This window comes from Symphalangus syndactylus, chromosome 2, assembly GCF_028878055.3.
Source record: "Symphalangus syndactylus isolate Jambi chromosome 2, NHGRI_mSymSyn1-v2.1_pri, whole genome shotgun sequence".
Classification (NCBI taxonomy): domain Eukaryota; kingdom Metazoa; phylum Chordata; class Mammalia; order Primates; family Hylobatidae; genus Symphalangus; species Symphalangus syndactylus.
In genome coordinates, this window is record NC_072424.2 from 113183337 (window position 1) to 113210013 (window position 26677).

At 35.7% G+C, this 26677-nt stretch overlaps 1 protein-coding gene across 15 annotated transcripts in view; it reads right to left on the reverse strand.

Annotated features, from left to right (window-relative positions):
* Window positions 1-26677, reverse strand: part of AHI1 (Abelson helper integration site 1) — a 220960-nt gene that overhangs the window by 86393 nt on the left and 107890 nt on the right. For 12 of the 15 annotated variants that reach the window (XM_055264859.2, XM_063631260.1, XM_063631258.1 and 9 more), the window contains one exon: window positions 24330-24450. In XM_055264859.2, coding sequence (XP_055120834.2) covers window positions 24330-24450 — 121 coding nt within the window. Of the gene's footprint in view, window positions 1-13161; window positions 13244-18960; window positions 20825-24329; window positions 24451-26677 lie in introns of those variants that run through there. The other 3 variants (XM_063631265.1, XM_055264862.2, XM_063631270.1) reach the window with 3 other exon arrangements.

Consider the following 26677-nt stretch of genomic DNA (forward strand, 5'->3'; position numbering starts at 1 on the left):
CTTTTAGAAGGCTTATTTCTCTATTCTTTTTATATAGTTAAGTTTAAAGAGATAAAAATGCATGGGAATTTGTAGAAGTGCTAAGTGTGAATTTATGAAACAAAATGATATAGTGTAAGAAAACACCTAATCTTTTCCTCTATGCCTAACAGAAGAATCTAATGTTTTCCTCTGTCTTGAGATTTCTGTTTCATTCAATTGTCATTTGGTTACAGTACTCTCTAAATCCTTGTATATCCAAATATGCCTTCCTTTGGATAAGAAACCCTTTATCTTGGTTGCCTATGTTATTCCACTATCAGCCAGCTTCTAGTGTTTTAGATATGTCAAGTGCTCATGTGATTTTCTTTCCTATGTAAAGAACCTGTTCCTACTCTATATAAGCTTGTAATATTTTTCCTTTACCTAGGAAATCAGGACTTTCACTAGAATATGGCTGAGTGCCTTTGTCATCATTAATCTTTTCCTGGGACTTGATAAACCCTTTGACCTGCAGAGTCTTATCATTCTTCTGCTCAGGGAAATTTTATCCTATTATTTAATTTTATAGCTCATCTTTACCTTCACAACTTTTATCTTCATGATAATCTTTTCAACTAATCTTCTATGTGAACATCCTTTTTACTCTAGATTTTAACATTTAAAGTCATATAGTTTAGTTTCTTTCTAGAGATCTACAAAGACTAAGACAAGAAGGCTGGCAAACCCTGGAGTATATATTAGAATAAAGTTTTCCTGGGATCTCAGTGCCAATATGTCAAGGCAAAGGGTGGGGGTGGGAGGACTTTGTTCTACTCGGTGTTAAGCAAGGATCTGTGCAGGGTAAGCAGGCTTTTTCCAAAGATGTGAGTAGAAAATTAAGTTTTCAGAGTTCATTGAGGGCTTTCAGCCAGCAGAAGCTATAAATCCCCTTAGAAATGGGCAATATCTGTAAGTGTAATGTTTGTAGTACATTAAGGACCTAGCAGATCCTACGAATAATAATAACACTAAAAAGGGTCTATACACCTGGAAGAAATGGCTTCTGGAAGAACTGGCATTCAGTCCCAGTCATTGGGAGATGGCTGTAACTTGCAACTAATGAGACTTGAGAAGACAGCCTCACTCTTGTGCCCCAGCAGAGAGGGCTATCAGTTGGGCAGGTTTGATTTTGCTACAACTCAGACTTCCATCAGTATAGTTGGGGCAACAGACCACGAAGAGGCAAAGAAAATAATTTTCTTCAAGAGCCTCAGTAGCCTGAAGAAGAAGAAATAAACTAGAACTGGTAGAGACGCTGATGCCAATGGAAGAATTAGAGAGTCTTTTAAATTAAACCAAAACAAACAAAAAATAACTATTAAGATTTCTTGCCAGGTGCAGTGGCTCATGCCTGTAATTCCAGCACTTTGGGAGGCTGAGGCAGAATTGTTTAAGCCCAGGGTTTGAGACTAGCCCTGGCAACATAGCGAGACCCTGTCTCTACCAAAAAAAAAAAAAATTAGCTGGATGTGGGTGTGCATGTGTAGTCCAGCTACTTGGGAGGATGGCTTGAGTTGAGCCTGGGAGGTCAAGGCTTCAGTGAGCTATGGTTGCACCACTGCACTCCAGCCCAAGTGACAGGGTGAGACTTTGTCAAATACACACAAAAGAAGTTTAAGTTAATTACTAAACAACAAGATAACCCTATTTTAAAGGAAGGAAACAGTGGCTTTCAGAAAGTAAATCAGAAGGTAGGTAACATTCCTAAGGTCATATAACTAAAAGCAGCAGTACCTGGACTGACGCCCACACCTCTAAGCCACAAACCCTTCAGACCCATTTATGTGTTTGTTTAGCCCCTGTGGTTGGGACCTGATTTTTTTCATCTTCATATCCACAGTGCCTAACCCAAATGCTTAAAATATAGAAGGTCTTCAAGAATTGACTCAAATATTAACTGAATGAATCTATTCTCCTATGCCACATTCACCAGATTCATATGCTACAATGCAGTGTTAGGTGTATTAGTCATCAGAATGCCTGAGTTAATGTACTAGGACTGTTTCAAAAAACGTTAATTTACCTTTGGTAATGTTCCTAAACTTAGTGCAAAACTGAAATGTATTACAGTCATGTGCTGAGTAATGAATGTTTTAGTCAATGACAGATCGCATATACAATGAGGGTCCCATAAGATTATAATACTGCATTTTGCTGTACCTTTTCTATGTTTAGATACACAATTATTTACCATTGTGTTACAAATGCCTACAGCATTAGGTATGGTCACATGCTGTACAGGTTTGTAGTGTAGGGACAGTTGGCCATACCATATAGCTTAGGTGTAGTAGGCTATACTATCTAGGTTTGTGTAAGTACACTCTATGATATTTGCATAATGAAAAAAATCACCTAACTATGCATTTCTTAAAATGTATCCCCACTGTTAAGTGATGCATGACTATAAACATTTCCCTAATTTCCCAGATACTAATACAGTCTAGAGAAGATAAAAGAAATTTTGTGTTTCTTGGGAGACACTTTTAGTATTTATTTTGTAGAAAATCAGATCATGACATTTTACTCCACTGTACCTAATCTGAACAGCTGAAAGCATACATTTTTTAGTTTTCCTAAACCCTACCAACCTTTAACTCAGGACTATGATCAAAGAAAGAAGAACAAAGACAAACAGGTATGCTGCAAAACAAAAACGGAGAGGAATATGTGCCAAGTTTTGAAGACAGAACATATATCCAGCAATCTTATGTATCATTACCAAATGGTTACAAGCTACTTGCTAAGCACAAGGCACTGTTCTGGGAACAGGAGAAGCTCTAACCTCCCTTTCATGACATCTTAAGAGTTACTTGTTTCGGGCAATATGATATCTATGCATCCTATGTCAGTTTTGGCAATCCCCAGGGATCTTTCTGTATAGAACAGAGATAGAATTATGCTTTGATTATCTGTGCCTATGAAAACATGAAATTTATTACATTCCAGTAGAATACAGTTATAGAAGGCAGAGATCTTTTCTGCTAGTTTATATATATATAAATATATATATAAATATATATTTAATTATATATAAATATATATATTTAATAATATATATTTAATTATATATAAATATATATTTAATAATATATATTTAATTATATATAAATATATATATTTAATTATATATATTTAATTATACATATAAATATATATTTAAATATATATATATATAAAAAAATATATATATATATATTTTTTTTTGAGATGGAGTCTTGCTCTGTTGCCTAGGCTGGAGTGCAGTGGCGCAATCTCGGCTTACTGCAAGCTCCACCCCCGGGTTCACGTCATTCTCCTGCCTCAGCCTCCCGAGTAGCTGGGACTACAAGTGCCCGCCATCACGCCTGGCTAATTTTTTGTATTTTTAGTAGAGATGGGGTTTCACCATGTTAGCCAGGACGGTCTCGATCTCTGACCTCGTGATCCACCCGCCTCAGCCTCCCAAAATACTGGGATTACAGGCGTGAGCCACCGTGCTTGGCCTTTTTCTGCTACTTTAATGTGCAGAAGTCATCTGTACTGAGACTGCAAGCCTTTCTTAAGAACTGGAAAAGAAGGTAAACTACGTTTTGCAGATAATATAATTTTATATCTAGTAAGTCCAAAAGAAATCAATGCTAAAATTAACACAATCAGTACCAGAACTAATAAACTGGAAAGTCAGCATCATATAAAATTTAATATACAAAAGTCAATTTCTCTTACATATTCAAACAAATTAGAAGATATAATGAAAGAGAATATTTCACTTATAAGGGCAATATAAATAATAATATGAATAAATACAACAAAAAAATGTGTAAAACAGTATGAAGAACACCTTAAAATACTTCTGAAAAACACAAAAGTCCAGGTGGTCCTTGATTTATGAAGGTCTGACTTAACAATTTTTCAACTTTACCATACTTTGAAAGTAACATGCTTTCAGTGGAAAGCATACTTTGAGTACCCATACAACTACTCAGTTTTTCACTTTCAGTGGAATATTCAATAAATTACATGAGATATTCAACATTTAATTATAAAATAGGCTTTGTCTTAGATGATGTGGCCCAACTGTATGCTAATGTAAGTGTTCTGAGCATGTTTAAGGCAGGCTAGGCTAAAGTATGATGTTTGGTAGGTTTGGACGCTTTTCTGACGTATTACGCGTTTACTAAGCTATAACTGTATTGTAAGTCGAGGAGTATCTAGTTGGAACATCCCATGTTGTGTGACAAGACAATGTAGCATCATATAAATGTGAGCTCTCCCCAAGACAATATATAAATTTAATATGATTTTAATTTTTTTTAAAAAGTTCTTTTTTTCCAGCACTAGACTAGTTGATTCTAAAAATCATATAGAAGGCTGGGCGCGGTGGCTCACGCTTGTAATCCCAGCACTTTGGGAGGCCGAGGCGGGCGGATCACGAGGTCAGGAGATCGAGACCATGGTGAAACCCCGTCTCTACTAAAAATACAAAAAATTAGCCGGGCGTGGTGGCGGGCGCCTGTAGTCCCAGCTACTCAGAGAGGCTGAGGCAGGAGAATGGCGTGAACCTGGGAGGCGGAGCTTGCAGTGAGCCGAGATTGCGCCACTGCATTCCAGCCTGGGCGACAGAGCGAGACTCCGTCTCAAAAAAAAAAAAAAAAAAAAAAAAAAAAAAAAAAAAATAAAAATCATATAGAAGAACGTGTTAGAATACCTTAAAAAAATCCTCAGGGGAAAAAAACGAGCAACCACTGGAAATAAACACTACTCAATATTAGTATATATCATAAAAAGCCTCTGTAACTAAAATAATGCAGTATTAACACGAGTAGCCATGTAGATGAACAGAATAAATTAAAATGTTTAGAAAAAGATTCAAGTACATATGGTTTATGAAGAAGAGATGTTTTCAAATACATGGTGTTGGGACAATATGTTGAGAACAAGTGGATGGACATTTTGAAAAATAAATTGAATCCATACTTTGCAACATTTGTACTGCAAAGTCAAAAGCCAAATGACAAAATGGGAAAAATATTTGTAGCCTTTATTATTGGTAAAATGACAAGGCTCCCTATTATGTCAAACAAAAGCATACAAATATACAATAAAGATAACTGGGAATATCAACATAAACTTGATTTTGTAAAAACATATTTTCAAGTTATGTTCACTGAAAGGATCTAAAAGGAATGATTCCCCAATAGCAATGAGTGTACTTAGTCCCAGATTTTAGTTTCTAAATTGCATTACCTACTAATAGTATCAGAGTTCTTTGGAGAAATGACTGATTTCAGCTCTGGGGTAGGGATAGTACCAGACGAACTTAGGACACTATAAGCACGGAAGTGCTCAAAGGCTAACTGGTTCATATCAAAGGACATAAGAGCAGGAATGAATGGGCTCTCCTTCGCCAAATTAGGGGACAATTTGAGCCACACTCAAAAAATGTTAGAAAAGTAGTACAACAAATTGAATGAAAAAAACCCATAGTACTCATATAGAAAGACAGGAACGGGGGCGGAGGGAGGGCAGTGGTGGGGGCGAAGAAAACACCCGACTGAAGAATAAGGGGTAACAGCACTAGAAAACACCATTTTGTATCCTCAGCCCACTACAATAATTATTTCAGGCCAGGATCATCAATGGACACTGAAGCCACTAAGTAGGGTTACTAAGCCCACTAAGTAAGGAACATACACAAAGAACAAAGGAAGGTTGGGAACAAGATATTCACATGGCCTTAAAGTATCATTCCACAGATTATTCAACAATTACAAAGAAAAAAATTAATTTTTACAATGAAGAGATCTGGTGTTCACCACCTTAATTAAGGACTAAACTTGACAACACCAAAAGTGGGACAAGCTGACATGATATGCACCTGATATGATGCAAACCATTTACACGTACTTTTTAGATTTTTTTAATAGTATTTTTGCCAAAAAAGTTTAGCCTGAATATAATCAGGATGAAATACATTAAAAATGTTGGACATTTTATAAGACAGTGGGTCCAAGGCCAGGCGCGGTGGCTCACGCCTATAATCCCAGCACTTTGGGAGGCCAAGGCGGGCAGATCACGAGGTCTGGAGTTCGAGACCAGCCTGACCAACATGGTGAAACCCCATCTCTACTAAAAATACAAAAATTAGCTGGGCGTGGTGACGCATGCCTGTAATCCCAGCTACTCGGGAGGCTGAGGCAGGAGAATCACTTGAACCCGGGAGGCGGAGGTTACAGTGAACTGAGATTGCATCATTGCAATCCAGCCTGGGTGACAGAGTGAGACTCCATCTCAAAAAAAAAAAAAAAAAAAAAAAAAAAAAAAAATTGGTCCAGTTTGACTCAAAAGTCAATGCCATAACAACCAAAAAAAGATTCTAGATTAACTGATATTAATGACATGACAAGCTATTTAAGTATGAATCTGGACTGGATGCTGAATAAAATAAGCAAGTAAACAAAAAACTGCTTGAGACTTATTTGACACAATTAGGGAAATCTGAATATGAACTGTTTATGAGATTAGAATCTTGGTTATTTTTCTTAGGTATGATAATGGTACTGTGGTTAGACAGTAAAATATCCTTACTTTAGCAGATGTATGATGAAGTTTTGGGAAGGAAGAAGCAAATGCAAATTTAGGGGTTTTATTTTACATATTTCCAATTTTTTATGGTTAAAAAAATTTCAAAATAAAGTTGGGGAATAATAGGCCCTGAACAGATATTTAATTATCTTAGAGTAGGCAAACCAAATCTTCAACAGTTTTGCCTGAATAGACGATTATCTTACAGTAGGCAACCGAATCTTTAACAGTTTTGAACACTGTAACATATTCCACATAAGCAGAGTAATCTGGTTTTGAGTTATTTATTTATTTATTTATTTATGATACAGGGTCTTGCTTGGTTGCCCAGGATGGAGTGCAGTGGCATGATCATGGCTCACTGCAGCCTTGATCTCCTGGGCTCAAGTGATTCTCCCACCTCAGCCATCCGAGCAGTGGGACTACAGGCATGTACCACCACGCTCAGCTAATTTTTAAATTTTTTTGTAGTAACGGGGTCTCACTATGTTGCCCAGGCTTGTCTTGAATTCCTGGCCTCAAGCAATCTTCCTGCCCCAACCTCCCAAAGTACCAGGCGCATGAACCACTGAGCCCAGCCTGAGTTCTCATTTTAAAAATGTCTCAGCATTATTAAAAGCAATTAGAAAACAGAGCACTCCTTCTCAACTCTGGATTTATCAGATCACTTTCCTAAAAATAAGAGAAAGCTAAAAAATTAACACATGAATGAATAAATATTCTATATTTATATTCTACATGTTGATTGCTCTATTCAATAAGTTTACTATGTTTATTGAAAAATAATGTTTTCTGGGAAAATTACTGTCCCAATCAGAGATATCAGTTATTTATAATTCTCCATGATTAGTATTTGTTCCTTTCCAAAAATAACATACTTCAAGGGATAATTTATTAGTATAATACGTCCTGACTCTGGGGCCATTCTGCATGTATTAGAAGACTGGCTCTGACAATTGTTAGATATGTGATCTTGGACTAGTTATTTGCAACTCACATCTCTGGGAAGACCTTCTTGGGCTATGCCAGTCTTTAATAATCTATATTATTTATTCCCAAATATTAGTCAAAAATAAATTCGCCGATAAAATGAATACATAAAGTTAGCAGAGATTTAATAGACTTCTAAACTCATGCCCAAATAACTTAATTGTGCTAATCAATAATCAAATACCAACTATACTAATTTCTACCTAAAACCATAAAGAGTTGCCTACAATTTTTAGTATTTGATAAATTTCCTCAGTAAATTCTAATATGGATTGAAGTCTGTTCAAATCATATCCTTTGTGACATGCTCTATATATTCTATCTGAGGTTAGTAGAGTGTGTTCCTAATAAAGTCTGCCACATATTTATTACACTGGCAAAGCCAACAAAATTCAATTCTGTGTGTTCAATCCTTAAAATATAATTTAATATCTGTCTTTAACATTAATATTAATTATTTTAACGATAATGTTATAGATGGAAAGTAGATTAACAATAGATTAACATAGATTTAACAATATATTATGGACTGAAAATCAAAAGTATAAATATAACAAGGATAAGAAAGGTAAATTTATAATTTCAGCATTTCCTTTTTACTGATTTGTTATTACAATGCAGAATTAAAAAAAATACAACACCAAAAGAAGCTTCTTGTATTTTCTTGTTTCCTCCTTTTTTTCCTTACTGTCTTTTTGGGTAACAAACATCCAAGTTATCCACCTCATAGTCACCCCTAATAGTTCTTAGTTTCTTTTCACTAAATAGCTTCTTCCAGCTTATCTCATTAACTCCCATGGGCTCAAATACCACACATATACCAATGACTCCTTCATCTATACTTAACACTCTAAGCCTATATTCCAAAATACACTGTAGAGTTCCTAGCACAGGGCTTGACTCATAGTAGGATATTTAATAAATGAGGTTCAAATGAATGAGCAAGCTATTAGATATCGTGTTTCAGAAATGCCATATCTTGTAGGCATTTCAAACTCAATATATCTAAAATACAATTCATTATCTTCCTCTCAATATTCCTGTATTTCCTATTTTCATTTATGGATTGCTATCTACTCATTCACCTAAATTAGAAGCCTCTGGCACCCTCAAATTCTACTTCTCTATCTTCGCTCACATTCTAGACCTCCATGTTAATGATTTAACATCTTCATTCTCTTACTTCAACCCCCTTCTCCTACCTCAATTGTTAAATCACCTTTTAACTGGCCTTCCTAGCTGTAATGTCGTAACACCTTTTACGATTCTTCTCATCTTACAATTAGTTCACATACTGTCTTCTCTATGAGGCCTTATTGTCTTCTTTAACACAGAATTTGTTAACTGTATCATCTGCATTCTCTAGTACACTTTGTTCATTCCTCTTACAGCAAATATCAAACTATGCAATCCCATCTACCTATCTTTTTAAAAATAGGTTTCCAGTGAATACTAGCAGTGCTAGGGATGGGGCTGAGTTCTGCACTTCATTCCTACAAGGTTCTGTACAATCCGGGCCCGCTGCTACCTCTCTGAACTTACTGTCTTCTACTCTCCTCCTTGTTCCCTCCAATCTAGCTATACTGACCTCTTTGCTGTTCAAAATGCATACCAAGTACATTCCTGTTTCAGGATCTTGGATGGGGATGCTATTTTCCCAAACAACTTAGTTTCCTAGCTTCCTTCCTTCCTAGCTTCCTTTTTTCCAAGCTCCCTTTCCTTTTCTTCCTTCTTTCCTTCCTCCCTCCCTCCCTCCCCCCACTCCTTCCCCCTCTCCCTCCCTTCCCTTCCCCCTCTCCCTCCCTCCCTCCCCTTCCCCTCTTTCTCCCTTCCCTCCTTCCCTCCCTCCCTCCTTCCTTCCTCCCTCCCTCCCCCCTCCTCCTTTGTCGTCGTTGAATTTTGCTTAATTCTCAGCTACTTCGTGAAGCTTTCCTTGACCACTCCATTTAAACAGCAACCTAACCCTACTCCTCAGGTGCAACTCCCTTCCCTGCTTTGTTGTTATAATGTTTTCATTTAACAACCCTCTGTATCCATGGGTTCTGCATCCATGCATTCAACCAACCATGGATTGAAACTATTCAGAAAAAAAATGCATCTGTAATGAACACATAGACTTTTTTCTTGTCATTATTCCCTATACAATACAGGACAACAACTATTTATATAGCATTTACATTGTATTAGGTATTATAAGTAATCTAGAGATTATTTAAAGTATATAGGAGGATGTACACAGGCAATATCCAAATACTGGCCATTTTATATTAGGGACTTGAGCATCCAAGGACCTTGCTATCTACAAAGGGTCCTGAAACCAACTACCCAGATACCGAGGGATAACCAGACTACATTTGCTTAATGTCATTCTCCATTAGAAGGTAAGCTACACAAAGATGTGGAGTTTTACCAATTTTGTTCACTGATACGTTCAGAGTATGTATAAAAGTGCCTGGGACACTGTAAATAAGCACTGAGTACTTACTGAATGTATAAATGATCTTGAATTCCCAGTACCTGCATGTGTACAAATTAAACATCTTTTTAAGTAAAATACACCCCCCCTCACCAAAAAAAAAGTACAAATTTAAAACAAGAAGGGATTTAATGATGGAAAACATTTTTTGGTCTATTACATTGGTATGGTATTGAGAATGTGAGATGGTGTGAATCCATTTTTTCCAGGTCTTTCCATAAAAAAGACATTTTAAGTTCTAGGGAAAACTTTTAAATTTAAACTTTGAACATAAGCATGATGATTTAGAAAAAGTTTTTCATATCCAAAGCAAAGAGAAGTCATTTTTAAAAATATGCTTATTATGTTATTTTTTCCCTGTAGTAGTTCAGTGAACATTAAGTACATTAATTTGTCTGTTATATGTGCATTTATATCTGCCTTTTACATTAGCTTTTAAAGTGTTTTACTTTCAACTCTTCATTAAATCTTCACTTCAAAATCAGACTAAAAAGACTGAGATAACATTATGCCTCATAATGTCACTACTGAAGGAGGGAAAAAAAGGAAAACTGGACTCCCACAAAAAACAAGCTTCACTGATTCTAAGTTGGCCAAAACAAAATACCTGTTCATGCCCTATATTTCTCAGACAAATTTAACAGCAATGAGATGTAAAAGACTTGATTCCTTTTAAAAAAGTGGCAAGTATATACAATAACACATATACATACAAACACCCATATAGAAATTAATATGAAATACAAACACACCCACATAGACATTAATATGAAATAAACTGGAGTCCTACTAAGTATAAATTCACTTATTCTCAGAATACTGTAAGATCCTTGGGAGGCAGATTTGAAGAAAGCATACTAACTAAGATCATTATATGACTTGTGACACATGAGCTTTACAAAAGGCCAGCAACAAAATCCAGATTCTGAGTTCTAAGCTATCATTTAGAGAACTCCAAAATAGATGATATTGTTGTATATTGCATGGGCAAGATAAACTTCTAAACAAGGCCATAAAACTAAGTGCACTTTATAAGGATGATACATGTAATTGGACATACTCTCCCCTCTGTGCTGCCACTGTGTTTTATACGCATGCCCTTATTATAACTATTTCTTTGCCTGCTGGACTCCCCAGATAGACTGGAAAGCCTCTGAGGGCTTTCATCTTCCATTTCTTGCAGTGCTTGGCAGAGTCTCTGTCACATAGTAGGCTCTCCATAAACAATGCTTGATGAACTGCTTCAATTAATTTTTGAAAATATTAAAAATGTTTTTATTTTTTAAACTGAATTAACAGTTTTCATTAGAGTACTTCTATTAAAATGTGGTATTTCTGGTTCTTCTCAAAAAAAGGATGGAAACCAGTTAGAAATCATTCTTAACTTTTATTCCTTATGAATTACAGTTGAATGTTTTCTTAGAGAAAGTTGAGGAAAAAAGTAAATTGTCTGAAATAATAACAATGTTCCACTTTTTACTTATTAACCATTTATAACACAAAAATCTCTTACATAGTTTAAAAAAAAATGACCAGTCACGCATATAGTCATTTGTCACTTTCCATATTTCTCAATAACTTTGCTCTCACACTGGTAGGCAAGTTGCTGACTAAGAACAACACAGTGATTCTTTACATTTTCATTCACTTTTCATTCAAGGAAAAGGCTTCTTAAAAATGTGCATTTAAAATTCTAGAAAATACAAATCAACATTATCTCTAAGTCTCTATCATTACCAGAAGGTCTGGTTCCTAAACCTAATTTCCATTGTTAGTTAACATCTTCAATAAGTGATGGATATTCATTTCCAGAAAACATTACCAGTAAATTCTATGATATCACAGACTGTTCACTATCCAGACCAAACTGACTAAACCACAAAATGCAAAAGTATGCACTTCACTTCTCTAAGGGAAACCTTAGGGCTATTCTGAGTATAGTTTTAGCAGATTATGACCTAAGGGTAAATGAGAGCTTAATTAGATAGCCTCCTTCTGAATTTCCAGAGCTTTCAGTAGACAAAAACTAAAACGTTTAAAAACTAAAAATTTCTTGTCACAGATTTAATTTTTTAAAAAGTTACTTTGAGACATAAGGATTTACAAAGGAAATAAAAAAACCTGTTATTTTTGTAATACAAGTGCTATTTCATTTTTCCCCCAGAGGAGGAAACATGAAGAGCTGCTTGCTTGGTTCCAGGCAGTGCCCATCCTAAGCAAAATTAGTAAAAAAAAAAATAAAAAAAAAATAATTTTTAAAAAATTGGATCACTTACCACAGAATCACAGAATATAATGCTGAAATGAACACTGATGTGAAATATGTGAAAACGAGTATATATGATTAATTCAGAGAAAAAGATCTCTTAATTGTGAATTAAAATATTTTTCATTATCAGAAATGTGTCCAGCATTTTGTATATATAAATATATACACCGTAATAGTGAAGAACTAAAGATGGCTTAAAATTATGATTCCTTCCTTCCTTCCCTCCCTCCCTCCCTCCCTATCATGGTTCACTGCAGCCTCAACCTCCTGGGTTCAATCGATTCCCCTCTGCCTCAGCCTTCTGAGTAGCTGGGACCACAGGCATGTGTCACCACTCCTGGATAATTTAAAAAAAATTTTTTTTAAAGAGACAGGGTCCCACTATGTGGCCCAGGTTGGTCATGAACTCCTAGCCTCAAGCGATCACTTGACGGGATTACACTGGTGTGGTATAGAGAATATGAGATGGTGTGAACCCATTTTTCATACCCAAAGCAAAGTGTTGGGATTACAGGTGCGAGCCATCTTGCTCAGCCAGAACGGAATACTCATTTTCTTCAAGGGCATGTATTAAGTGTATTATCAGAAAAAAAAAAGTTATAGAAAAACCTATTTTAAAATCTACGTATTTGGAAATATATTTTATAACAACATCATTTTGTATGCCCAATTATCTTAAAAATTGAACGGTCCATTTTGATTTGAGATTACAAAATTATAAAATGCATTTTATGGTTGATAGTAAACTATATTAATGTAGTCATATCCTCAAACTATAAAAAAATAAAGTTACGCCTGGTCAAAATAATTTAGCTACTTTATAACCAACCCTCTCATCTCACCTGTTGCAGCCATATGGCATTGTTGTAATTCTTCCTTCAATTCTCACCTTTGAGTAAACTGATTACTGAGTTTCCTTTACCCTAGAAGCAAAGCAGTGAGTTGCAAAACATTTACTACTTTCACCACGGGATAAATTATGTTCCGATAAAGTAGCTGAAACCTTTCAAGTCTTCTACTTTATATAATAAAAACCACTTATTGAAATGCTTTCAACAGTATGCCTGAAAGTTATATTTAGAAATAATACATATGTACCACAGGAATATAGATTTTAACATAAGACATTTACTAGGTTTAGTTCTAAGAACACAGTGCTTTCCCTTTCTAAAATTTAGTGGGAAGTTAGATAAATTTAAAATAAAAACGTTCAATGATTAAAGTAGTTCTGAATATAGTTATAAAGATACAATCTATTATTCCTATTGCACTGTAAGACAAACAAATTTTGGTATTTAAAAACTTTCACTTGTAATAAACATTTTCCTGTGCTCTATTTTCAAATGACAGGTCACTGAGATGAAATAATAACTTGCTCAAGTCACAGCATTAAGCAACAGAATATGGATGTAAATACAAATGCCTCTGACCTCTGGCTAAGTGCTACCAGAATCTCATGTATTTATTTAAATAGGAAAAATAAGACACTTCTAGAGTCCCTATTCGAGCTCATCAAAATTGCTTATTAATAGCATCTTCAAAATCATGATGATGAAATGCCACCACAAAATCTTCAACATTTAGGCAAGTTTTATTATTAAACGTGTTACCTGTATTCAGTTTTTTAAAAAACTGGTAATCTGTTCTTTATATTGTAACACCTGATTTGTTGGGAGTCAGATAATGAAGTGGATTTTATAAACTTGCACTGGCCCATATGGTACCTACTGGCCAGATGTGGTTTTTAAAATGTAAATTGGCCAGGCATGGTAGCTCACGCCTATAATCCCAGCACTTTAGGAGGCTGAGGTGCGTGGATCACCTGAGGTCAGGAGTTCAACACCAGCCTGCCCACCATGGTGAAATCCCGTCTGTACTAAAAATAAGAAAATTAGCTGGGCATGGTGGCAGGTACCTGTAGTACCAGCTACTTGGGAGGCTGAGGCAGGAGAATCACTTGAACCTGGGGGGCAGAGGTTGCAGTGATCTGAGATCGCATCACTGCACTACTGCCTGGGTGACAGAGCAAGACTCCATCACCCCCACCTCCCAAAAAAGTAAATTAATTAAAATGAAATAAAATTAAAAATTTAGTTCCTAAGTTATACCAGCCTCTAGCTACCATAATGGACTGTGTACATCTAGAGTTCAGAAAAGAGGTATGGGTTGAAGATAAATATTTGAAAATCACTGGCATATGAGTTTTATTTAAAGTCATGAGATCACTAAGCAAGTGAGCATATATAGGGAATAAAACAGGGTCAAATTGCAGTGAAACCATCTTATAAGACATGGAAGAAAAGAGGAAAAATTAGCAAAGGAGAATGAAGAGTGCCTAATGAGATAAGAGGAAAACCAAGAGAATGTGGTATCCCAGAAACCATGTATTTAGAAGTGATCCAATGTGTCAAATGCTGCTGATAGGTTAAGTAAGATAAGAACAACGAATTGACCACTGGAATTAGCAACGAAAAGGTCACTTTTGAGCTTGAAAAGAAGAGATTAGAGATTTCAACAAATTTATAGAAGATGGAAAACGATTAGAAACATCTGTCTGAAAACACTATTGGAGGGCTGTAGTAGATATAGAAGCTATCTGACTACGAAACCTGTGAATTTGGAATCAGCATATTTGGATGGGGAAAACCTGAGTGAAAACCAGAAGTAACAGAAGATTCATTTGTACAATACCTAAGCTAAACAGGCTGTGAAATCCCTGGAAAATGAAGGATGCCCAGCATTAACAGCCCGCCAGAAAACAAAAACAAAACAAGGAAACATTGATTGATTTAGGAAGGTGTAATGGCAGAAATCAGTGTCTTTAAATTCTTTAACTTACCCCAGACACATAAGTCTGAGCCTTTAATATATTCACAACATTTTTACCATTTTTATGATGTTATAGCATTTACCAATGGGAGAACACTGATCACACTGCAGTGAATAACTGTCTACTTCTAACAAAAAACTGTTGACTCTTGAAGGCAGGGTCTATAATTTTTTTTTTTTTTGAGATGGAGTCTTGCTCTGTCGCCCAGGCTGGAGTGCAGTGGCGCAATCTCGGCTCACTGCAAGCTCCGCCTTCCGGGTTCACGTCATTCTCCTGCCTCAGCCTCTCCGAGTAGCTGGGACTACAGGCGCCTGCCACCATGCCCGGCTAATTTTTTGTATTTTTAGTAGAGACGGGGTTTCACCGTGGTCTCGATCTCCTGACCTCGTGATCCGCCCGCCTCAGCCTCCCAAAGTGCTGGGATTACAAGCGTGAGCCACTGCGCCCGGCCAGGTCTATAATTTTTAATCTGAACAACTAGCACTAAACATATCGTCTGGCCTACTATAAGCAGTTCAGAAGCTGAATACATCAAGTGGTTTCTGAGTGATAAAGGCTGAATTAGAAATTTGTGTTAATTCCTAATCTGAAGTTCATTCCTCCACATATCAGTGCTTCTGTCAATAAACAATTGTAACAAAACATTTTTGGTTAAAAAAAAAAAAAAGCACCTTTTCTTCCATTTTGATGTTATCTACTATAGAAAAGTGTTTTTTCTCTTTTTTTTTTTTTTTTTGAGACTGAGTCTCCCTCTTTCGCCCAGGCTGGAGTGCAGTGGCATGATCTTGGCTCACTGCAAGCTCCACCTCCCAGGTTCACGCCATTCTCCTGCCTCTGCCTCCCAAGTAGCTGGGACTACAGACACCCGCCACCGTGCCCAGCTAATTTTTTATATTTTTAGTAGAGACGGGGTTTCACCATGTTAGCCAGGATGGTCTCGATCTCCTGACCTTGTGATCCGCCTGCCTCAGCCTCCCAAAGTGCTGGGATTACAGGCGTGAGCCACCGCGCCTGGCCTAGAAAAGTGTGTTTTCTTTTCTTCGTTTTTTTGAGATGGAGTTTTGCTCCTGTCGTCCAGGCTGGAGTGCAACGGCGTGGTCTCAGCTCACCGCAACCTCTGCCTCCCAGGTTCAAGTGATTCTCCTGTCTAAGCCTCCCGAATAGCTGGGATTACAGGCGCCCACCAACACACCTGGCTAATTTTTGCAATTTTAGTAGAGACAGGGTTTCACCATGTTGGCCAGGCTGGTGTTGAACTCCTGACCTCAGGTGATTGGCCCACCTTGGCCTCCCAAGGGGATCATAAGGCGTGAGCCACCCCACCTGGCCTTTTTTTCTTTTTTGTTTTTGAGACAGGGTCTTGCTCTGTCTTGACCTACAGGCTCAAGTGATCCTCCCATTTCAGCCTCTTGAGCAGCTGGGACTATGGGCACATGCCATTACACCTGGCTAACTATTTTGTATTTTTTGTAGATAGAGCTTCGTCATGTTGCCCAAGTTGGTCTCAAACTCCTGCGCTCAAGTGAACTTCCACCTCAGCCTCCCAAAAGTGCTGGGATTACAGGCATGAGACACAGCACCTGGCTGAAAAGCATTTTCTTAAGAGAGGAAAAACTACAGGTTGCAAAATGGAATTATATGAAGTACCTCAAGATTTTTTGATGCCTCTGGGGATTATGTTCTTAGAGATGGTCAAATTCTAAGAGAAACACAGGCTAGCAAATGGAGTTCTGTTGTTGCTTTTGTTCTATTTTAATGTCTGTGGAATAAAGGATTGTCCCCCAACCGAACCTATGCCCTATAGATTTTGGCCAGATTACACAGATGAGAGAGTACTTTGATTTTAATCATCTTAAAATCTCAATGTTATCTCATTACATGCCAAAGATGGGTTAAGGGTGGTACTCGTGTAGAAAGCTAAAGTTTGGAAAGTTAAGTGTTCTAGTGGATTATTCAAGTTTAAGATGCTTGACAACTTTCTTCTTGAACTTACTTCATCTTAATGTCTTTTTTGGCATGCTTCTAAAAATGCTATATCCATTATTTGTCTCTTTGACATGTTCCTTTTCCTATAATCAACACTTAAATTTTATTAAGTTATATCTTAAAATAAGATATCTTCCACTCTTTTGGCAACAGAACAAATTGCATAATTTCAAACTAAAAAACAAAATCAAAAAAGCCTCCCATAACCTTATACCGTTTATTCTCCCAATATTTCATGAGTTTCAAAGTATTAAATGTATTGTGTTGATTCTGACAATTCTATGAAGTAGGAAATGTGGAGACATTTATCCGAAGAGAGAAAGTGAACTACCTAACAAAACAGTTATCAAGTGGTGGGATCCCAGGTCAGGCTCAGTTCTTCTGGCTGGCTGACCCTGAGTCTACTGCTTTTTCCACCATAATATACATGTGTTGAATTCAGCAAAGTGACTGTTTGGAAAACAAATTCTTGTCGTTAAAAACTGCATAATAAAAACATTTTTGATTCTTTTTAGTACCAAAAAAGACATTTAAGGGCATTTGACTATAGAAATCAGTTAATTTTGTAGATTACCTATTAATCTACAATAGTGAATTAATGTCTTTCACCTATTATACCACCTGAAACACTGGAATTTTGAAAGTTTGAAACCAGAATTAAATCAAACATTCTTTTTCAATTAACAGTTTAAAGTTCATGAAGTAATACTAACAGAAAGCTCTGCCAATTCTGATGAGATGAGAAAGTCTTTGAAGCTCATTTTACCTTCCTTAAAATGGAAACCCCCTTTTACCATCAGCTGTGTTTATTGAGAGTCATTCTAATTATTAATTTTTGTCAAAATGTTTTTTCTTTGAAATACAAGAATCATCATGCTTCCAGTTTAGATGTAATCTACCTTCTACAATGGCTTATACAAGAATATCACAGAATCTCTGGTGAAATTATGATCCAGGATTCATTTCACATTTCAGTTGTCTAAAAAGTTTTACATTTCTCTATAAAAAATTAAAACTTCAATATACTAAAATCTTAAAAACAATAAAAAATTTAACTGGAACAATAACTCAATTTTAAGAGCTGGTCAAGGGAATGTAAGTATATACTTTCAAAGACACACAAAATGAATGAAAAAATGCAGTTCTTCGACCAGATGCGGTGGCTCATGCCTGTAATCCCAGCACTTTGGGAGGCCAAGGTGGGCAGATCACGAGGTCAGGATATCGAGACCATCCTGGCTAACATGGTGAAACCCTGTCTCTACTAAAAAACAAAAAATTAGTCAGGTGTGGTGGCAGGCGCCTGTAGTCCCAGCTACTCAGGAGGCTGAGGCAGGAGAATGGAGTGAACCCGGGAGGCGGAGCTTGCAGTGAGCTGACATCGTGCCACTGCACCAGCCTGGGTGACAGAGCGAGACTCTGTCTCAAAAAAAAAAAAAAAAAAAAAAAAAAAAAAAAAAAAACCAGTTCTTCAAATATTATTCAACATGTAGAAGCACAAGAGTTAGCTTGACAGATCTCTTAACCAATACCACAGTCACTGAATAATTTTATGATCTTGTTTAAATCAAATATTTTCACTGTGAAGGAAAACAGGATATGGCAAAACATTAGATTAAATGGTTGGTTATCAAGTTTAACATAGTTTTACAAGGTCTAACGGAGAACACAAATAAAATTTGGAGAAGGCAGAAGCTACTGATAGTTTTAAAAAATCATGTCATCCCTATCACCACACTGTAAGTTTACAGTTAATAAAGATAATATGAAGAGTGCATGAATAAAGTCATATTAATAAAATGATTCATTTTCTTTTGTTTGACTCAACTTATCGATTTAATATGAATTAAATTTAATTTAGAGCAATGCTGTGAAAATATATTCGAAGTCCATAAAAATGAAATATGCTGTCCTCCAAATATAAACATGCAAAGATGATACAACTACCCCATTGCCAGTAGTAACACTTCCTGCTAATTTCTCTCCCCTACCTACCCATAACAGTGATTGATTTTTATTACTGAATAATCCACATTTTGTTTTACAGCAAGCTTGTCCAACCCATGGGCCGCACGATGACTTTGAATGTGGCCCAACATAAACTCATAAACTTTCTTTAAATATTATGAGTTTTTTTTGCATTTATTTTTATTTTTATTTTTTTAAAACTCATCAGCAATCGTTAGTATTAGCCTATCTTATGTGCGGCCCAAGACAAGTCTTCTTCCAATGTGGCCCTGGGAAGCCAAAAGATTGGACATCCCTGTTCTACAGTAGGGACTCTTGAGATGGTTGAGTGTGATCTTGATTCAGATAAAATAACATAGAATAAAACTTCTGTGTACAGAGCCTGTTGATTTGACTGGAGACTACATACCATAATTACTGGAAATTAAGCCTTAAAAAAGTCTAACAACTGACAAACAGAATTATATTTAAAGGTCAAAGAAAGATGTAAGTTCATTAATCCTCAGGAAATAGGATGTCCTCCTTGACACCTCAGTCTCAAAAACCACACCTTTTCCAAAGAGTTATACTGTTTATATTATTACTTTGCAATATATCTCAGAACTCTAAAGCTAGTAAAAAAAAAAGAAGGTAATACTCATAGCCAGAGGGCCCACTTAGCAATGTGGCAGGACAACAAATGAAGGAGTGGCTCTAGACACAGTCTCCCTGAGGGCTGTGAGCAGGGACCCCACTTCATCTCCCTAAACATGTACTGTCGTCTAGGAATAGGCAGTTTGGTATGGTGAGGATGGGAAGTACTGAGCTAGACATGACGGCCACTAGCTACGTGAATTCTAACATGTCGGCCTCTCTGATTCTCGGTTTCACTGCACAGAAATTGAGTAATCAAAGTTTTAAGGTCCCAGAAGCTCTAAAATGATTTCACTCCCTATGATTTTCATGTTTCTCTTTATAGAGAGTTTTGCTGAGGATCAAATAAGGATATATATAAAAGCACTTTATAAATTTTCATACAAATGCAAGTTGCTGTTGTTTTATAGATTTTCTTCATTACACTAGAAAAGTATGGAAAGTTTTGAGATACAATATAAGATGTTTACTACATGGTGACGCATTTAGATGGGCTATGCCCTAAAATTTAACAAAAAATGTTAAAATTATAATTTTTTTCTTATAAAAATTACTCAGGGAAGATGCTATAGTTTTAATTTTTATAGGATTATCTGATTTGTTAAGAACTTAGACTAACAGCTTAATGAACAGTTCCTAAAATAAGCATCTCATAGGAGCTGTATCCAACTTTTCCGGATACAAGTAACCTATTCCTCATATAGATGCCAGCTGTATTCAAAGGAAAAAATACATTTTAGAATATCCCTTTAATATTCATTCCTTGGATAATTCTTTTACCTAGAGCAGCAGTACCCAACCTTTTTGGCACCAGGGACCAGGTTCCTGGAAGACAATTTTTCCATGGACTGGGGGGCAGGGGATGAGGAAAGGTGAATGGTTTTGGGATGAAACTATTCCACCTCAGATCAGGCATTAGATTCTCATAGGAGCTCACAACCTAGATCCCTACATGCGCCGTTCACAGTAGAATCTAATGATGCCGCTGATCTGAAAGGAGGCGGAGTTCATGCAGTAATGCTCCCAGCTCCACCACTCACCTCCTGCTGTGCACCTGGGGGTGTGGGTTGGGGGTCAGGACCCCGATCTAGAGAATAAAATGTGAATTCCTCAGTGCAGTATGATTTGACCCAATCTACCTCTGCAAACTTAGTTCACCTTAAACACATTCATCTCACCTTTTCCAGTTAAACCAAGACTCAAACCACTCCCTAGCCATACCAAGCTCTCTTCTAAGTATTGTTAAAAAAAAAAATTATTCAATGATCCTTGTTAAAGCACAGTAAGAAAGACTTTATTCAGGGCTACTGCAGTAGGTACAGGGACTACTGCAATGGGATTTTGTAGTTGGCGAGAAAGATTGGCTGAACTCCAAATACAGCATGGCAAATGGGAAAGAGGGATGTCTAGGGAAAAGGAGTAATCACGAATGGCTCCTAGTTATCTCTAAACAACTGGGTGAATGGTGCTGTGGAGTACTGGGATTAGGAAAACTTGGTAGTAGGGGAAGTAGAGGTGGAGGGAAGGGTGTCTGGGGCAAAAAAACCAAGAGTTCCATTGGAACACATCAAGTTTGAGAATATTTTAGCTCTCCTATCCCTCTTTATTCTGGTGACACTTTGTTTACACTGTGATTTCAGAATTTGTCACATTCTGACTTAATTTGGTGCATACTTATTTGTCTCCCTAGCCAGAATAGAGGTTCCTGAAGGCAGAGACTGTAACATTTACTCCACATGCTAAACAGAGGGCCTTAAAGTGGTCACTTAAAATGATTTTAGAATGAATAAATGAAGTATTCTAGAAATTGTGAGGAATACAAATCAAAGAAGAGAGAAATGCTTACTTTTCTAGTAGTCTCCATTACCTAGAACTCACCTTGAATAAGATCAATAAAAGTTACAACAGAACATAAACCCACTTCAGAGTCTAGCACTCTAGCATGTAAACCCACTTACATATACATAAAATCAACGCCTACTCTTAAGTCTCCTAGCATGAGTGCTAATGGGCTCATACTTACTAGCTCTGTGTAAATAGCTTTCTTTTATACTGTCCAAAGGCAAATATCGACAGATGTGACTTGTATATTTCAGATGGGTTTTCAGTGAGATTTTTATTTTTAAACATTCTATTTACACGATTTGTTTTTGTAGTCACGTATTTCAGATTCTAATAGATTATTTGTACAATCAACACTTAATTATTTATCCACTTTACAAACTGATTTGAACACTGAATAGAATCACAGAATTTTTAAAGCGAAACTCACCAAAGCCAGAGCCCTCATTTATTTGGAGGGATGAGAAAACTCTGGCCTGAAGAAACTGCTCAAGATTCCACATTTAGAAATAGAGTTAGGTCTGAAAACTAGCTCACCTGGTTCCTAAGGCAGGATTTTTTTCCATAAACACTGGCTTCTTAATAAAAGAGATTAATCTGGCCATTTTGAGATAGACCACATATTATGCTTTTGCAATTTTTCTGTTCAGTGATATCTCAATGACATTTCTAAGAAAGATACACCTTAAAATGAGGTTAGGCATATTAGTAACCAAATGGCTTAATGGTCATGCTTCTGAGATAGTATGTGCAGGGATATAAATATACCTCTTATGGTCTACATGGCCATGGAAACTGAAGCGAAATGGAGCCAATCCTATATATAACTGTGAAGTCTGAAAGGCTTGCCTTTATCATATCCCTCTTTCCCTTTAATTCGTCTCAGTGGTAATCCTTCTTCCCATTTCAAAAGCCTTCCTACCTATTCCCTCTGCTCTTTCCCTTTACAAAAATTGAAAAGAAAAATTTGTATCTATATCTATACCTTGTTGGCAGACAGACATAAGATACTGCTTAAATGAATTTTAAACAATATATTAACTCAACCAGATATTTACCTTCTAAGCTCTTAACCCTGAATTGTGGAATGAAAAGTTTGTTCCCAGTTAGTAGGGATAGAGTGGCGGAGAGAGGTTCCCTCCCTACTAGTTATAAAAATGACAAGGTCTGAAGCCAAGCCAAGTATCTATTTAGGGTGAAAAGAATAATCTAAAGAGGTAGTATGATGCAGCTCCACTGGAAATAACAATGGCCAACACTATTACTTTAGTTTCTGGCAGATATCTGGAACACTAGAAATTAAACATTTCTAAGGTTTGAGATAATTGTTATTAATTATTATAGTGACTTGAAATTAGATTTCAAAGTAGTTCAAAGTTGGCTTACACATATTCATCATGTTTACAATATAAATATGTTATATTCGTATAGCACCTTATGCTTACAGTGTTTTCCTATGTGCAACCTCATTTAAACTTCAATAATATATAATGTAAGTATCATTTTCAGTTTTCAAATGAAGAGCCTAAGGTTTGCAGGTAATAAGGGCTATAAAACGCTCAGCCAGGGTTGAGCATAAGAGTTGTGAATCCAAGTATTTTCTCACTATAACATGTAACCTATACAGCAATATTAAAATAACTTGTATATGTAAGTCCCAAATACTTTCAAGGTAAAAAAGTGGTATATATTGTCCTCAAATTTCTAAGTAAATTATGTTGATCTTCTCATACTTAAATTTTCTTTTTCATATAATTTTTGTAAAAGATAATTGTTGTTATTTTCAGCTTTCTTACCTTTCTAAAAGAATTCAGCAATAGAAAAAATACTATCAAAAACATATAGCTAATGAACAGAAAAAGTCATCTTTCATTACCACAAACAAACATTTCTCACTTAGATGTTTTTCCTTTGATATCCTTTAAAAACCTTATTGAAACTCATTTAAAACATTAGCCAAGGCCGGGCGCGGTGGCTCACGCTTGTAATCCCAGCACTTTGGGAGGCCGAGGCGGGTGGATCACGAGGTCAGGAGATCGAGACCACGGTGAAACCCCGTCTCTACTAAAAATACAAAAAAATTAGCCGGGAGTGGTGGCGGGCGCCTGTAGTCCCAGTTACTCGGAGAGGCTGAGGCAGGAGAATGGCGTGAACCCAGGAGGCGGAGCTTGCAGTGAGCCAAGATTGCGCCACTGCACTCCAGCCTGGGTGACAGAGTGAGACTCCGTCTCAAAAAAAAAAAAAAAAAAAAAATTAGCCAAAACAATTGTATAGTTCACTTCAGTGATTCAGTATAGTTTTGTTAACAAGCTTTTTTGCATATTTTGTTAATTTGCCCTTTAATGGGATGTCATATCACTACAGGTTACATCCCATTTCTGCCAAAATGTATTTTACCTTGGCTTTCCTTGAAATGAATTATAACACGGGATTATCCATCTATGATGGGTTCTTTATCTAATTGGGAAACTGAATCAGATTTAACATCATACAGGTTTAAAACTCACGTGTTTTGCTAGTTTTAAATTATTATCTGTTAATAGAACATAGGTTCAGTGTATCTACTGTTACCAAATCCAATTTTGAAATAACCTTGGTGGTTTTAAGGACAAAAGAGATGCTAGAATATAATTTGTCAAGTGTGAAAACCGACCATTATGAGCTTTATTTCTAAAGAAATAAGTGATATTAATCAACAAAACGAGCATCTGAACATTTAAAAGAATTGTCAAAGTAAGAAAGGGGCTCACCGGTCTGAGTGAAACCAAACTGATGTAGAATCTCTTGAGTGGTCAGCACGTTTGACTGCTTTAACTTAGACTGTTGTGAGGAGACTGCTGGTGGTGAAGTAAATGAGAGATTTTTGTTGACCTGTATTAGGAAAACAAATCAGAAACTACAGTGTAATTTCCTGGATTACTGATGCAAAAACTGGATGAGAAATATTTGCTTATTATACAAACCAGGACACATGATAGGTCAAAAGGAGTGGTAATGATGTATATGGTCAGTTTGTAAAGTTTACAAAAGAGAATCATTTTCATCAAGGAAAAAATATAATAGTAATTAGAACATAGCTACATGAAAGTAAATCAGCCTTACTAAGTTTACCATGGACTTGACATTATTAATAACTTAGAGTGGTCTTAAGTTATGCAAAGAAATGCAAGAAATAAAAATGACTCTTGACTGGTTCAATTAAGGAAGAGTAAAAATGTTTCATATTCACATTTCCCTAGCATTTTAGTGAAATAGCAAGTACTTCCTTTTCAGAGATACACAGAAAACACCTGTACTACTCATGTTTATATACATCATGGTGACACAGATAACACAGCTGTAACCTAACTTGCCATGTGAAATAGTTTCTATTGCATCAAAACACCTTACTCTTAGGATACTATTTAAAAATATCATTAAAATAACAAGGACAATTTCTGTAAGTAAATACAATGCTCTATAACATACAAAACCTAGTATGATTATCTGAGTGCACACTAGCCTCACAGAAATGAAATGCATAATAAACACAACATTTTAACTATAGCTCTTGTAGGAAAATAAATAGTTCACTGAAAAAGCTTGAAATGTTTATAGGCAAATTCATCTTGTAAATCAGGATTCGTTTCAGAAAAAAATTGTATCTTTTTTTCATTATTAACAAATCAATCATTTAATCTTTTTCATTACTTTCAAAAACCACAATAAAATGTGATCTATTTTGGAGAAACTGACAGTCTGATTTCTAATTCACTTCAAAAAGGTAATCTGTAAATTAACAAAATGATAATTTATGGCATATAAATATTACTATATTAAAACAGCCCCTTTCCCATTTTTTTGTTTAAATAATGAAAATCATACAGAGGACTTCTACTGTGCAAGTATTTAAAATTTTCCTTTTGATGTTCTGTATGAGACAATACCGGGCTCTTGTTACATGCCCTTTATCTGATTCATTATTTACATGTTTGTAAATTTTTTTTCTATTTTTGCTTTTAAACAGTGATAATAAACAGTATATCTTAGTTTAGGTTTTTCTCTTAGAGCAAAGAGTTAGCAAATTCAGTGAAAAAGTCAATTAAGACCATATGTTAATATAGTTCTAAAGTAACTAAACTATTATGTCATCTCATTAAAAAATAAAAGTATTTTCCAAAGTAGTTGGAGGGGTCGAATACCACATCAGTCCTAAAATATCACCCAGCTTTAAAAATTCTATCAAAATCCATTAAATACAGATCAAAATTGACCAGTTATAGTGATACAATACCTAAAACAACAAACTCATTTAGTATCTTTGAGCTTCACTTTCCACCTTTAAATGGAGATAAGAAAAATAATATCTATACTTCAATGGGAATGTGCCAAGAAAGCAATAATGATGAACTGGTATCATAAAGTGCTATTGGTATGTTAACCATAAAGCACTAATGAACATTAAATAAGAAATAGATTAAATAGAATATATTGTCAAGGGCAAACCATAAAGTAGTATACAAATAAGGTGTTATATTAGTTATTATTAACATCACTAGAAGAAAGGGTAATTAGGTATTTATGATGTAGTATGATGATATAGCCAATTTTTCAGAGTTCTGTGCTTTCAAATGGAAAAGAACATATTTATCACTTAACTATTTAATTCACTTCTTTTTGGAATCATTTCTCACTTTTACTTCCTGAAAATTTTTATCTTAAAATCAAGTAATGCATTTAAAAATCTGGTGCAAACAAACAGGTGTATGCTGGAGAAATGAAGATATATCTATATACACACACATCTTTGCACACACATACACACACCTACATATATCCATATCTATATAGATATCTATACAGATACACACAATAGCCATTTATAGTCTTCTTCTTCAGAAATTTGTGTTAAAAACAAAAAATACCAGGAAAGTTAAAATATGATACTTAAATGCCTCTGTTCAAACAGAAAGACTTGCCATTCTTTTAAAACAAAATGTTATTTCCTTTTTTTAAAAAAACCTATAATCTATAATTATATGTTCTTCCTAAACATTTTTATAATTCTGATCTTTCTTGACATATTTTTTTACAGACTATTCAAATGTCCAGAAAGCGA